This window comes from Ciconia boyciana, chromosome 7 (assembly GCF_034638445.1).
Source record: "Ciconia boyciana chromosome 7, ASM3463844v1, whole genome shotgun sequence".
NCBI classification, from domain to species: domain Eukaryota; kingdom Metazoa; phylum Chordata; class Aves; order Ciconiiformes; family Ciconiidae; genus Ciconia; species Ciconia boyciana.
The window spans coordinates 13,821,024-13,836,342 of record NC_132940.1 but is presented as its reverse complement, the minus strand read 5'-3'; the positions used below and the strand labels follow the sequence as shown (position 1 = coordinate 13,836,342).

At 40.3% G+C, this 15,319-nt stretch overlaps 1 protein-coding gene across 1 annotated transcript in view; it reads right to left on the bottom strand.

Annotated features, from left to right (window-relative positions):
* Positions 1-15,319, bottom strand: part of ST6GALNAC5 (ST6 N-acetylgalactosaminide alpha-2,6-sialyltransferase 5) — a 73,048-nt gene continuing 57,729 nt past the window's right edge. Inside the window, exons 3-5 of the mRNA XM_072868757.1 lie at positions 13,654-14,063; positions 8,135-8,242; positions 1-1,551 (exon numbers count right to left, since the gene is read on the bottom strand). Of these exons, the coding sequence (XP_072724858.1) occupies positions 1,320-1,551; positions 8,135-8,242; positions 13,654-14,063 (750 nt within the window). The 3' untranslated portion in view covers positions 1-1,319. The remainder of the gene's footprint in view (positions 1,552-8,134; positions 8,243-13,653; positions 14,064-15,319) is intronic.

The following is a 15,319-nucleotide window of genomic DNA, read 5'->3' as shown; positions in this document are numbered from 1 at the left end:
TATTTGTGAGGCAAAAGGAAAAATAATACTGTAACTGAAATCTTCTTTATTCACAAGCCAAATGTAACCCAGTAATTCACACTGTGATGTTCCATATACAGCACTAGCACTGTCTGTCCCCTGGGTTTGCAGGGACTTGCCATGCACGTGTACTTCACGAAAAAACTGCCAAGTATAACTTTGCTCTTTTCAAGGGGACAATTTTGTGCTCATGGAACTCTTTTCGCATCCCAACTTCAGCGCGATCCAGGATCTCTGAGGTCAGCAATGATCTTGGAAGAGTGGAAGGCAGAGGTTTTTGCAGGTGCAGTGTTGTAATCTTTTTGGCTAGTATGGCTGGTATTGTAGTACCTAGTAGTGTAACTTCTTGATTTCAGAAATTTGGTCATCATGTTGTTTCAAGCTGTTGTTGCCTAGTAGTCTGTAGTCTGTTGCCTCAGGAAGGTTGCTCCTTCAGCCTCTTGCAGGACTACAAGAGGGAAAACAGAACACAACCCCTCCAGCCTTAGCTGGTCTCTTCTTCATTGAAAGCATGCTGCTATAGACAGTGATTTTTCAGGATAAACTTTGCCCTCCTTCCTCCCGCCCCTAATTAAAAAACAGCAGCTTGATAGCACAGCAGCAAATGCACATTAATATCAAACAGAATTTTCACTACCTTTTTCATATTAACATGAGATCTCAGCATGTAAAGTTAGCTAGATCTGCACATGGGACCATTCTTGCTGTTAAAGGCTTTAGGCTGGAACGGAGCCCAAGATTTTTAAAAGAAATGCAACATTTCCAGATCAAATATTAATTACATGCTATATAGAATCATATTTTTGAAACAAGTTTTATAAATAAAAAGCTAGGCCTTTCAAACCATCAGCAATATTAATTTTGGATTTGAAAGATTATGAAAGATAAACAACCACATGACTGTGAATTAGAAAAATATTGGCCTAGGTTGCATAAAAACCTCCATTAAATAAATACCGTAAGTTTTCACTATGAAAATTCAGTGGCATTGTACTTTAAAAAACCATAATGAATTAACCATCCCGTTAATGATACTCAAGTTGTTTTTCACAAATCACATACACATACAGGAAGTCAGATGGCCAAAAAAGGCTATATACTGGATTAATACACAGTTCAACAGAAAGTACTCTTGATATGCTCTGCTCCTTCATCATAACTTCCTGACTGCTGTTGCAGTTACCAGCTGCAAATCCTGTTACTCTTCTCCTCTAGGTTGCCTTGCTGTCCCAGAAGGTCCAACACCCCGAAGGCTGACACAGTGGGTGACTGTGATTGCGGTCTTGTGCATTCATCCCTCAGACCACCGGTTTAATCTCAGGGTGATTTACAGTGAGTGGTTCTGGTTTCCAGTCTGGTTGGAAAAAGTGAATATTGAATGTCCGTGCCCAGTTCTCAAACACTCGTTTCTCTGTGATGAAACGATGATGACTGCCCTTTCGTCCCCGCTCGTGTGAAATGTACATTGTGCATTCATCAGGTCCCAAAGGTTCATAATAATGATAAGGTACTGAAAGATGATTAGGATCCCTGTGGAAGAAAGAAAATAGATGGAAGCCCGAGATATTCTTTTTTACTGATTGAAAAGATGCTGATGGGCTCAAATCCACTTTTTCTCCCAGTTAAACCAAACTTCTAGGTAGCTGTATTTTTCTTGCATATTTAATACATCAAAATGGGGCAAAGGTGTTTTCTTTGCTCTTTCTGTTGCTCTCCTTTAATCCCCTCCTCCCAGGTAAATAAAGGACAGCAGTAGCTGAAAAACAAGGGAGAGTGCTGCAGGGCTGTGTTAGTACTCTGAAATTTGAAGCAAGCTGCTTAAAAGAGATTTACATCTAGATTGCGATTTGTAAAAAGCCTTGCAGAGGTATTTACTGAGCAGGGGGAAGAAGGGGAAGATAGAGGGGATAGGGAAGGTAGCTGATGTCACCTATGCAATTCTCTAATTTTTCTTATTTTACCATTATCCATATTGTATATGCAGTGGTAATGTATGGTATTGCTGCTACTTTCCATTTTTATCTTAGATTAATGTTTTAATTCAATCAATCTAGCTTCCTGGTAACAGAACACAGTGATCAATCTTACAAGACCAGAATAACAATAAAATTACATTTCTAGAATAAAATGGATTCTAAATTTGCTGTATATATTCTCACCGGAACACATAAGAGAGTGAAAAGAAATCCTTCAGTACCTCACCTACAGAAAACATATTTGTAATGTAAAAAATACCCTTCCTACAGAAATTTAATACTTTTTTTTTTTGCTACAACCATTAGATCTCAATCTTCAATTAATTTTTCACATACTTTTTTGATACATTGGACCTCTTGTTATAATCTCTTAAATGAATCATTTGTATGGTTACTATAAATCTAACAGGATACATTTTAATGTGATTTATTTTTTCTTAAGAACTACTAAACAAATAGGCCTCTGCCTCTCATTTAGACTGCTCTTCCTTTCTGCACTGAAGCTGGATTTTACTCTTGTGTTCTCGAGGCTAAACCTATATTGCTTGGTGGATATTTACTGCTTTAAAGTTAGGATTAGTAAAGTTGAAATCATATCTCCAATAGACTTTGAACAAATGCAGTCACAGTGGAAAGAAGTTAACTGCTCAGGGCCCAGTACTGCATCGTGAGCCTGCAAGGCTGCTGGCCCCAGCATCTCTGGGTAGATTTGGTTGGGATCCTCCCTCTGCTGCCCCACTCCACCCCTTTTTTTATGAAGGCCTGAGTTGGGTTTGCAGAACATGAACTGGAAGAGCAAAAAGCAGGAAATTAATTGCTGTATGTCTCCTCCCTATTCCTTTGCTGTACACTGAAATTAGCAATGGATGATAGTGGTAACTGGAATCAGATTTCTCACAGAGGATCTATAGGAACGCTGGTCATGTTTTTTGTCCACGTAAAACCCAAAGTATATAGGTACAGGGGGTAGGTGGATCAGATGGAGAGAGGAAGGAGAGGCTTGACAGTGGTCCTCTTTTTCTTCTCTCTCACTCTGCTAACTCAGTATTTACCTAGGGCTACACTCTTCTGTTACCTCTTTGAAGCAACATTTTGAAGCCTGTACCTCCCAGTAAGTGCTTCATCTCTTACGTTACCAGTATTCTACCAGTGCGTATTTTAGCAATGGACTTCCCTGTTGAAGACAGGGCTTCTACATTACATCAAAGGCTCCGAAGCTAGCACCAGAGTATCCTAAGTGGATGTCCTTAGCTCCAGGCTGTAACAGGTTGCTATATTTTGTGCAATGTCCCATCAGAAACAGTTCCGAAACACCTGCTGCACAGGGCCTGGCAGGTGAGAGAGGCAGAGCAGCACTGTCCGGGCACCCTGCTGGGTTCAAGCATCCCCTGATGGGTGCAGTCAAGGCTTGTATGCGGGTCTACTGGCTGAACTGGAGGTGCATTCAATGCAAAAATGAAAATGCTGTGGCTTTAGACCTCTCCAAGACTACTCTGCAGCTGACTGAGGCTTTGAGGCTAAATTCCAAATGTTGTATTTTGGATTTAGGAACTCTGAAAGGCAGTTAGGTACCTCGGATGTTTTGTCTAAGTTTTTCTCCTTTCGTGGGAGTTCTGGATTCCCCTAGATTGCATGCTAGTAAGGTCTGGATTTGAACTCTGGCTTGAGTAACTACACCATAACCCAAATTAACTGTACTGTGTTATCTTCTAACTCTGCAATTAGCTTGTGTCACCAGCAAATGAAAGGCATGAGTAATTTCTATACGGAAATTGCTTGCCACCTCATTTATTAACATTAAAACAGATGCTGTTTTATCACTGACTGATACTGGACATTAATCAGTATTTTGTCAGACTTTGCATGCATATTAATATCACAGCTGGGAGGAATCTAGGAAAGTTCCTCTGTAAAATATACTATACTTCCTGCCTAATAGCCTGCCAGCACAGCAACCGTGTAAGCGCTTGTACCCAATGTCAGTCATCTACTGTGTGCCACTTCAGTGCACATTTTCCCACAGATGGTATCCACCCACAGTGAAAGCTGAAAATACAGCAAACAGTGTTTGTCTCAAAAGAAACAAGGCAGAAAAACAAGGCCATCCCATATCACATTCTGGTCAACCTCTTCCTTTACCAATGAAGAGCTGTTATAAATCAACCCACTAAAACTATATGTACTCAAATGCTTTGTAAAACAATTCATATTTTGAAGGGTGAATAAAGTGTCATTAACATGTTGAGTGATGGGCAAGGTACTGTGCCAGGACTATGAAGATTTCTGGATAATTTTTTGCCTTCTATTCCCAAGATCCAATTTCCTTCACCTCCGTACTAGCCCTGTTTTCCAGACCATTTATGCATTTCGTTATTAAGGTAATGAGGTGAGATCCAGGCCTGTGGACCAAAGGGCATGACTATCTCCCAGACAGTTTACAATCCTGTGAGCACCCCTTCTTCCATCAAGCCCCTCATAAGCCCCAGGAAATGTAACTAGCAACAACTGCTTCTTTGCACTTGATTTAAGGCAATTGAAAGTGGAGAGAGGGTGGTAAGAAAACACTAGATTTAAAAGCTGTACCCAAAGGAATAGATTAAAGGATTTCAAATGCCAGTTTTCAGGCAAATTATCACAGATGGAGAATGGCCTGGCAGTCAAATGAGGATTCTTATAGGAAAATGATCTGGCTCCATAATTGGAGCCAAAATTATTCATATAAGTTAAAGTAAGGCTCAGAATTAAGCTTTAAGTTTCTGTGAGTTCCAGAAAGTCTGTGAAGAGGAGGGGAGTTAAAGAGGGCTCTTCTCACTAACACGCTGAGTTTTCCTTGTGTGCATGAGTACCCAGAGATATCTGCAAGGAACCAACCTCTCACTGCTGCCAATACTCCAGTGGACAGGGACTGAAGTTATTACAAACTGCATTAAGGCTTGTCTGATGCTGCTGAGCAGCCACAAAGAAAAGCAGCAGCACTGCAGTGCCTTCAGGAATTGTGGTGCTTTCTGTGTACCGCAATCTGGCTGCTGATGGAGGGAGGCAAGAGGACAATCCTTGATGTTCAGGAGTGAGTCCTGTGCATACGGCAGGCTGCCAGAGGGAGCTCAGAGAAGGAAATGTTTCCCATCTGGGGTGCTAGTTTGCTCCAGCAAAGGCTAGGGTTGGATCCCTGGCACTGGAAAAAATACAGCAAGATGGCTTGTCTGTCTTGTGATGGAAGAGTGAGAGGTGCATACGCTCTCCAAAATCTTTGCAATGTGCATGGAAGCACAAGCTTTCATCTTATTCTAGAATGCGCAAGTCAGATGTATTTAACAGCATGAGAGTAATATGAAAGTCATTAACCCTTACTACAGCATAAATCTGTAGCAAAAGGATTCGATATTACATATAGCTTTGCTGTAAAGTACTAGAAATTTATAATAATGAGGTCACCAATTCTAGTTCAGCTATAAAAATCAATGTCCAGTGAAAGTAAATAGAAACAAATCTAAAACACGTTGTTGCAATTAATAGTGACAAATCTTTTAGTCTGTACTCCAGACTCCTTCACTAGACTGTTTTTCCTGCACGGATGGGAAGCAATTTGGTTAATGATCTTAAGCTAATAATTTGTAGCAGAATCAACAGTATGATATTCACGATACCTTTGAGATGTCCTTCACGTTACAGATGTGATACTAATTTAGTTCCGTGACAGTGATCACCCACACTCATTACTTACTCCACAAATTAATACTTAAAAATAATGGGTATCTGCTGAAGTTCTAAATTTGGTGATATTAACTCTGAATAGAAATGAGTTGTTGTGTGGGGTTTTGGTTTTTTTTTTTAATCTTAATGATTCTTTAGTTGTACAGCAAATAAACTACCTATAACATCTCGCACACACATGAGAGAGGTAGGGTGGGGGTTTTTTTGTTGTTTTGTTTTTTGTTTTTTAAATGGTAACTTGTATTTTGTCTGACTGAAAAACCAGGAAATATGGCTTAAAATTACAGAATATTTCTTTATTTCTGCTATTCTATTTTGTTGTCTTATTTCTTTGAAAGGAAGCACTGTTTAACTTCTTAATGAGTGGCTGAAGAGCAAACTAAGAAGGTTAACTTTATTTATGGCAAGAGTTTCCTTTCATAGATTGTCATGGATAGCTTCTTCCAGGCATGGAAACTACAGTTTTCCCCTTCATCATCTGGGGAATAAACCTGAAGTAAAGACACTTTATATTCTTTTGATTAAGAAATGACCTTTCCCCTTGGTACAACCAGGTAAGTGTACCTTTATGTTAACATTTTTTAATGCAGGCTGTAAGCATTATTACATCTATCAATGGTAGGATTGATTATAGCCTTTCTTGTGTTGTAAATTAATATTATATCCATTTGATTTCAGTGTATCAATTCTATGAAAGCCTTTCATACGGTCTAGTGACAACTTTAGCCTCTCTTAAAAAGTTGTGGGGTTTTTTTAATTAAGTATATGTATCTAAACTAATCTGACTTTGCCTGAAAAGTTAGGATTGAGCATTGCTTTACAGTGAATTGCTGTCTTCTGCATTTTTAGATCATCAGTTTATTTAAGAATTACTACATGTGCCAGTGGAATACAGCCAATTCTGGACCAGCCACTTACAGAAACTGAAGTGTGTCTTGGACAACTGAAATGACAGGGGAACTGAAATTCTGTGCTGTGGAAGGTATTTATGTTGTCTGGCACATCTGATCAAGTTTGTTATTTTCCTTGGAGAATTCATGATGAAATCTGGCAGTACATCACAGCATTTATCATCAGTGTTTTTTCTTATAATTTGTAGAAATTATTACAAAGTGGAATTTAGCGTTGACATTTTATATTGTAATTTCTTCAGGGATTTCTACTACATGCCCAGGACAAATGCAGATTCCCAAATGATCTTTTTCAAGTGCTGAGAAGAATGTCAAAGCAGTCCTGTTCTTTGATAGATGAGCTAACCTGTCACTGCAGCCTTGCTCCCCTTGCCCCCGAAAGGCATCTTGAATTAGTCAATGAACCAGACTTCAGTGAGATCGCTAAATTTGCGACAGAAAATTCAAGCCAGTACTTCTTAGTGAAACGGATTCGTGAGCAGGTGATGAAACGTTACGCTGATGCCATCGTTCCAGACTGCCAGTACCAGCTCTCTGCATTGCTGGGTCACCTAACAGTGCAAATGGCATCAGGACTAGGTGTGGGCACATAACCACATTTTTCTGAAAGGCCAGAGTGCTAGGCCTAGTAATGGATGGACAGGTGATACTTAAGTCAGCATAAAGATTGCTGATGTAAAACAAATTTGTATGATTTTATACTGGATCAGTACCTTGCATCATGTGGCCAACGTGATTTTGGTCCAGTACCAGAAGTCCTGAAGACTGTTTCCCTCTATCACTGATCCGTAGTAGGAAACCTTAACCAGCACCTTGGGCCCGAGTCCCGAATATGGCTGGAGGCACAATATAGCCGTAAAATGTACACGTGCTGTTACTTTATAAAACAGCATGAAGGGGTCACATAACTTCCACTGACAGAATTTGTGTGCTGCTTCTACCACTTGTGGCCCACACCCTGCATGACCGAAATGGGTGACTACAGGACTGATCATCTATTCTGCAGCTCCAAATTCTGGGGGTTTTTTGGGTGGGGATTATTTAGAAAGCTAGTTTACTGGAAGATTGGGATTCATGTGACAGAGATAACAAGCACCTTAATTTGAGTTGCGTAAACAGTTCCATTTAGAAACTAGTCACTGTGAGAACTCTGTTCCTCTATTAACTGGGGAGAAACTTAAAAACAAATTAAAAGTAATGTTTTCCAGTACTCCTTTTTTCAGATTAATTTCATGCCAATTATTGCATTACTTTTAGCTGATAAATATTCAGAGACTAAAAGAAACCAACAAGATGGATTAATTCTCCCGCACTGCAAACAAAATTTTTAAATATTTTATATAACATAATTAAATGCTGTTTGTTGTTTTCAGAATCAGATCTTGGGACATGTTAATTAATTGCTTTAAGAGGACTGAAGACATGCTGTAGAGAAAAAAAATTAAAAGATTCAGATATTTATCTGTAATGTACAACCTTGTTGGCTAATAATGGTTCCAAAATAAATCCTACCTGCAGAAATCCGGTGGCACCATGCCATAAACATTTATCCTGTCACAGAGCTCTAATGCGATAGTCATTGTGAACCAGCCCGTGCTAAGCCAAGTGTTGGATATCTTCCTGAAAGCAAAAACATAATTAAGTTTCTAGGCTGACAAATAATTCTTGAGATATCTGAAGCAATTTCTGGCATTTTTTTCATTCTTGTGAAAGGTTATGAAAATTGGGCAACCAAGACTACTTTGCTCATTCATCTTTTAATGATTTCGCTAGTGTCTTCTGTCAGTGGACTAATCTATGCAGAAACTGCCCTTGCTGTAATTAATTTTGGGCACAGCAATGTTAATATTTAGCTGACCTTTTGGTAAGTTTACCTTAAGTGACTGAAACTTCATGTCCTATATTTATATTCTTCTGCTAGTTATCTATACACATCTATAATCACCTAATGGAGCTTACACACTAAGTGCTCAGGAAGACGCATCACGGGGGATGAAGAGGGCTGCTTAAAATGCTGCCTCCCGCAGCATACAGAGGAGCCTGTCTGCTGGAGCAAGGTCTGACCTCAAGTGCTTGGTCTAACCATCTTTCCTCCCACCCTGTCTGTGATTTGGTTTCTAGAAGCTCCCAGCCATTCACTGTGACTGCTGGCAGGAAACTTTTAGTTAGCTGCAGCTATGCCTGTCCCTTAGCCAGCCTGGGAAACCTTCATTCTAGGTGCTACCTCTCTGCCTGCCCTAAGTCCCATCCCTGCCTGGTGGGACCTTTGAATATGAATGACAGTGCTGCAAGGGAGCCCTCTAAGGCAGTTCCTTTCCTGGCCTTCTCTGCAGGCTGGGAGAAATCTTTAAAAGAAGCACGACTGATCCCAGCATTATTTATGCAAAATAGGAGATATCTCCATGTAACTGCTCACAGATGTAAGAGATTTACAAGCTGTGCTTAAATTTTGCTATATCACAGGTTCTTATCTGCAAAATGGCAACAGTAACGTTTCCTCTTCCTAGCATTTGCTTGTCATTGCTGTTTAGTGTGTAAGAGGTGGGTACTATAATGGTTTCTGGTTGCCTGGCACGTGCACTGAAAGTCCTAGTCCTGTGTTAAGTTCCTGCACTGTCCCTATGCCTGGGGGGAGCTGGCAGTCTTGGAACGGGAGAGTCAAGGAAATGCCAGTGAGGAGCATGTCTTAAAGGTGTTGTAAAGGCATATTTAGGGGCAGCCCTACAGGACCAAGTCAGGCACCTCTCTTAGAAATGGAGGCACATAGTCGGGTATTTGCTCCAGAGAAATCAAGTTCACACAAAAGCCTCCTTTCAAATGCTGTTGAAGAAGGAGACAGCAGGTCTCCCTAATGGCTCCTCACTCAGCTAGAAAAGTCCCGCAGGAAGAAGTTCAAGCTTGTGTCATCTGCGTCCTAAAAAGGCCTCAGATTCCTGATGACAGCCTGTCACAGTGACTGGCTCTCCTTCATCTCTTACTAAAGCTGAGGCACTGTGAGAGCAAGTGCAGGCTCTTGCATGGCTCGTGTGCTGTGTCAGACTGTACTAATATGGAACTTACTTTAACCCCATTCCACCACACCTACATCTGCCTGACACCTGTGAAATTTTGTGACCCCCCCAAAAAAGCACAGCAGAGAACATGAGGTTCTCATCAGAGCAGTCACCTGGGAATCCCAGGTCCTGACCCCAGTTCCAAGGCCATCTTTTGCAGTTTACCCAGCGACAGCAGAATGCACAACAGTCCTGGAAGCAGGGTCCTGAAGCCACAACAGCCACTGCAAGCAATCACTAATATGTAATTCAGCAGGCAAGAGCCCACTGTGCAGCTTCCCAAGCTAATGCTGAACAAGTTGGTTCCAAGTAGGTCACCTACAGGGCAGTAGGAGGGAGATGTTTTGAGCACTGTCAGATTGAGGAATGCCTGGTACCAAGGTTTCCCATTTCCTCAGTGAATTAGACTATTGCAAAGAAAAAAAAGTGGTGGTATCAATGCCAGCTGCTTAAAAGGCACTTCTAAACATAAGGGAATTCTTTAACCAAAAAATGCCTGAAGGATGCTGGGGAGCCTAGGTAATTTGTCCTGTCCTTTGTGGGTCACCTGGTAATGTATGAACTCCTGAAATGTACATTTTTACTGCTCCTGACATACAGACTTTCAGGCTAAGCTAGCATTTGGAGAATAACATGATTTAAGCATCTCATTAGTTCCAATTATGGGGCCTTATTTATTTTCTGAATTTGCACTTAAGCTGGGGGGAGGGGGTGGTGGTGCAATTTGTCACAACGTCATAGCTGGGTCATAAGCTCAGCAGAAGCCTTTGGGCACTGCAACAGTACAAAACAGTAAATAGTAATTTTTGGCTCAAAATTATTAGGAAAGGGAAAGCTAGGGGAAAAAAATCTAAAAAGTTTGCTTTCCTGCCACTTGGAGTTTCTGAGCCTATGAACCGCTAGGTAATTCAGGAACATGTCCAGGCTAAGAGTACTTTGGAGCTTGCACAAGGCCACTGTTGTAGGTGCCTAAGACCTTACATTCAAAAACTGTGGGAGCAGTTATATCTAGTCCATGACCGAAGTGGCTGGGCTTTACACAGGTCAAGCAACCTAGCTAGACTGTCTGCTGGGTTAGTTTTCTTTTTGCTTACACACACTTATGCTGTAATTTAGTGTTTGCAATAAATAGGAGAATAACTGAATTTAAATAAACTAGCTTTAAAAGCTAAACAACAAAATAAAGATTTAAAAACCTATTCAAGTATCACTTCGGCCTCTTCAAATACCATAACTGTAGGACAGCAATATAGAAACAGGGTTACAGTGGCTTGCCTTTTCATAAAAGATCTGAACAAGAGTCCAACAAAAGAATACTGGTTTTATACCTAATCAGCTGTAATGAAAGAATATGAAGAACTGTCATGTGCTTATTAGGGGAAATTATCAGATATTCTTTTATACGATGAACTAACACACTGTGCTGATAATTCTGTAGTGCACACTAAATTACAATTAAAGGCCTTTCTGCTCCACCAAAATCTCATTTATAATCTCTATGGAAATACTCTTCCTGCAGTTATTTCATTTATGCTTCCTTTATCTAATTACTATAATATTGGTCCTGAATCATATTTTCTTAATGTACCCTTGTTCAGTTATAAAGTTATTTTCAAGTACAGTTACTTTATAACACCAAGTATATTGTTCTGCAGTCTTTGTCATTCACCATACTATTTAACTGGCAATGTTTTCTGAAGGTTTCCCTTCATTTCAAAATCAGCTTTTTTTCAAAAAGTACAATAACATCCAATTACCTTTTTTCTCATCATTTTCGAGACAGAAATGAATGGTTTGATTATTGCAACCTTGTAATCAGGCTTCTCTCTCCCTCCTTTGTTTCTTGCAGGCACTAATGTCAAGAGCTCAGCAGAAACCTCCCAGGGAACAGCAACATTCTGGGCTGCACAATGTTCTGCTCCTGCCCCCACAGCTACGTAAATTTTCTTCCCTTACAAATTCCTTCCTACCTGTGTTTCTTTTCATCTTCCCTCTCTTTTTCTGTGCTGCCTATTCATTTATTTTCATGTCCCATTTTAATCTTCTTAGTCCTTCAAGTATGCTGTATGTGCCCTCTAAAGGAGCGGTTCATACGCAGCAGAGCCTGCAATTTCTTAAAAGCAACAGCACCTGTTCATGAGGCTGAATTTTGCTAGCATCCATGTGCCCTTGATTCATACTGGGAGTTCAGGGTGCCCATGACTGACTCCACTATAAACTTCTTATAATGTCATTAATGTCTCAGAAGCCTTGAGAATATTTCAGGAGCCAAGACCAAGCCTGGTGCCTGTGCAGAAAAAGAAATGCTTTCATCACATGCACAGCTATAGGCCTCCTGCTCCAGATGGGTGATGCAGAACCAGAAAGAGCAGCTTGCCTGAAATTGCACAGCAAGTGTCAGGAAAGGAATGGGACCCTGGCTCCCCATGGCAGAACTGGCCAGACTGAAGCAGAGGAGGTAAACTGTTCCTCAAAACTGGGGACTGCATGTGGTCTTGCAATGAAAGAGTAATCCAGGAAAGGAGGTGGCAGCGTGCTTTCCTTGTGTGCAGGGTCTGACCCTTAGGGCTGATGGTGGCCCATGTTACAGTGCAACTACAGCTTTGTTAACTTTCATGCCTTTGTGAATACTGGGCATACAGATAATCCTTTGCACTTTTCTTGAAGGGTTCAAATGCTTAATTTACCTTCTCACTTCGCTCTACTCTGGGTGAACAAACCTGGAAAAGACAGTAACACATCAGAACTGGCGGGGTATCTCCCTTTGTTATCCTTCCTTCTCATTCTGGCAGAGGCAGAGTCTCTGGCAGAGACTCACAAGCACCGATTTGAGGATGAAGAGAAAAGGACCTTTAATGGTAAGTAACTGACCAAGTTACTGTGTGGTTTAGTGTTAGTGTGAGTCAATCAAGAACTTAGATATGTAGTTTGATCCACTACAACTGAACAGAGCTCTGCAAGCAAACCATGTAGGGTATGACAGACAAAGGCGGGAAATGCGAAGCAAAGATAGTCGCCGTCAGCTAAGAGAGTACAACAGTTTTCTCTAACACTGGTTCTGCCTTTGTTGTGCAGCCCAGAAAACAAAGTCTGTGCTCTTGAGTCCTCCCTGTCCACAAGAGGATCAAGCCCAGCTCCAAACTTCAGTGTGTATGTATAGTATTTGTGAAGCTAGAAAATCTCACCATGAGTTACTGCACAATAAATCTACCTCTTCATTTGTACCGAAGTGGGGACCCTGTTCCATTTTTACAGCAGCATATTTAATAAGTAAAAAATAGGAGTTCATTAAAAATAAATGTATTTCTTGCTAGGAAGTCTTTGGTTTAAATGCCCATTTTCAAACACTGTATGTGAAAATGCTCAAGTCCTGCAGTGGGTCACTTATTAAAAATTTGATTTGAAGATCAGCCTACAAGTCATAAACAGTCTCATGAAGATGTAACTATCATAATAACTTTCCTTTTCCCAGTTGGAAATACAAGATGAACTGTTCTGAAGCACCTAATGTATGACTAATGTTTATTTGTTTTACAAGAAGCTTTACAGCTGCAATGTTCCAAGAATGCTTAAATTCAATAAACAGCTATTATAATTCACTGAATGGTGGCATTTCCTCTATAAGAAAACATAACCTATCCATTCTGATTTTTCAGAATCAGTAAAAAAACTTTCACGTATATTACCCCAAAGTGAGATTTAAACAGCTCCTGCCTCCTTGGCTGTATAAACAGTACATCCAGATTCTGGTATTCTAAGTTGATGAGCCAATACTCCATACAAATTATTTAGATGCATATTTTTTACTTATGTTACAAGTGATGTTATTTGGCTTGTCATACCATATTACAATTCATGAGGCAGAGGATTTAATGGGTGTGATGGTCCCTCTGAGCAGATTTGAATTTGGTGTATATATAAACTGCATTATTTTACTACTGTATGACATCCCCCAAATGTATCCATATAAGTTCTCACCTGTCCTTCCCAGTTTCCCGTTTAAAAAGGTCATCAAATTGAAGCATCTTGTGGCGAGAAATCATGTATGCTTTTAATTGAGGCAGTATCTGATTCATCAGCTGCAGGTTATTATACACCAAGCCTTTACCATCTCTCCTCATGTAGCTGCTAGGACCCCAGAAGATAAACACAGCACCGTGGCTCATATTTAAGAGTTCGTTGCGATTTCGCAAAATCCTCTGAATACTGGAGTGTGCAATGACTCGAAGGCTCGTTTTGTTTCCAACATCTTTTCCATAACCTCGAGTAGGTGCATCATTCATTCGTATTACGCACTCTGTCTCGTCGATTCTGTCACCTTGTTTACTTCCCAGAAGGTGTCCAGAGCTAGTTACCAACGCACAACTCTTGCAGTGCATTTTTAAAGGCTGCAAAAACATACATACTTCAAAATTAGCTGTAAACATCTTCCCATTCACTACATGATAACTATATTTTACATGTACATGGCATATTTTGCAGCAAAAATCTCAAGACTTTACATAAATCTTACCTAGCAGTCTTCCCAAATAACTGGGGACACATTACCTGTGTATTTTGTAGATGGGGAAAATGAGGTATAGGTGTATAGGCCCTAAAGTTCCTCTGTGGAGTTAAGTCCACTGTTTAAATCCTCCTTTCCACTGCTGTGTCATATACAGTAATCACAACAGCTTCTATGCTATTCCCAGCTGCAAAGGATTGTCCTTCTTCCACTTGCCATAAATGAGCTATAATTGGAGTATTTTTGATTCTTCCTCTTCCAATTTTTTGCAGGAACTAATCAATTGTAAGTCCTTGTAAGTACAGGTGTGAATAGCTTTTCAACCTGGGGGTCAGGACATTTTGCTAAGGGAAGAGAGTTATACCTCGGTCCAGTCCTTCTACCATCTCCAAGTTGGTGCCATTACCACTGCAACACTCTTGTACCTCCTTTGTGGTTCGACAGTCAGAGCTGGTCGTTAATGTCTGTGTATATTTTACATGACAGTGAGTTAGTGCACTGAACTTTTTCTAGCTTGTCAGGTCATGTTTAAAAGTTACACGGTAAAATGGAACAGGAGGTGCCTGTTCAGTGAGTGTCTGACCTAATGGAATCAGGAGAGTAAAACAAGCTTTCATGAAAATGAAAATGCATTATAAATCATATTACTGAAGTATGCCACCAATATAGATAACAGTAAGAGGAGTATGTAAGTGTATCTGCTACTCAGCACGAGAACTAAAAAGGGGCAAAGGGTTAACAGTATCCCCCCCACAGTGCTATTTCTAACAAGAATACAATAAACTGGGAGGTAAAGACTGCTTGAAGGTGTGCCTCTGTGGCCCTCCATGAAACAGTATCTTGCAGCATTTAAGACCAATAACATCAGATTATAGAACACACAGAGTGTGTAAAGTAAACACTCAAAAGTAAATTTTACTTCACTGAAAGGGTTGTCAAGCATTGGAACAGGCTGCCCAGGGAAGTGGTTGAGTCGCCATCCCTGGAGGTATTTAAAAGACGTTTGGATGAGGTGCTTAGGGACATGGTAGTGATGGTTTTGGTAGTGTTAGGTTTACGGTTGGACTTGATGATCTTAAAGGTCTTTTCCACCCTATACAATTCTGTGATTCTGTGATTCTTATCATTTCTTTGCAAAAA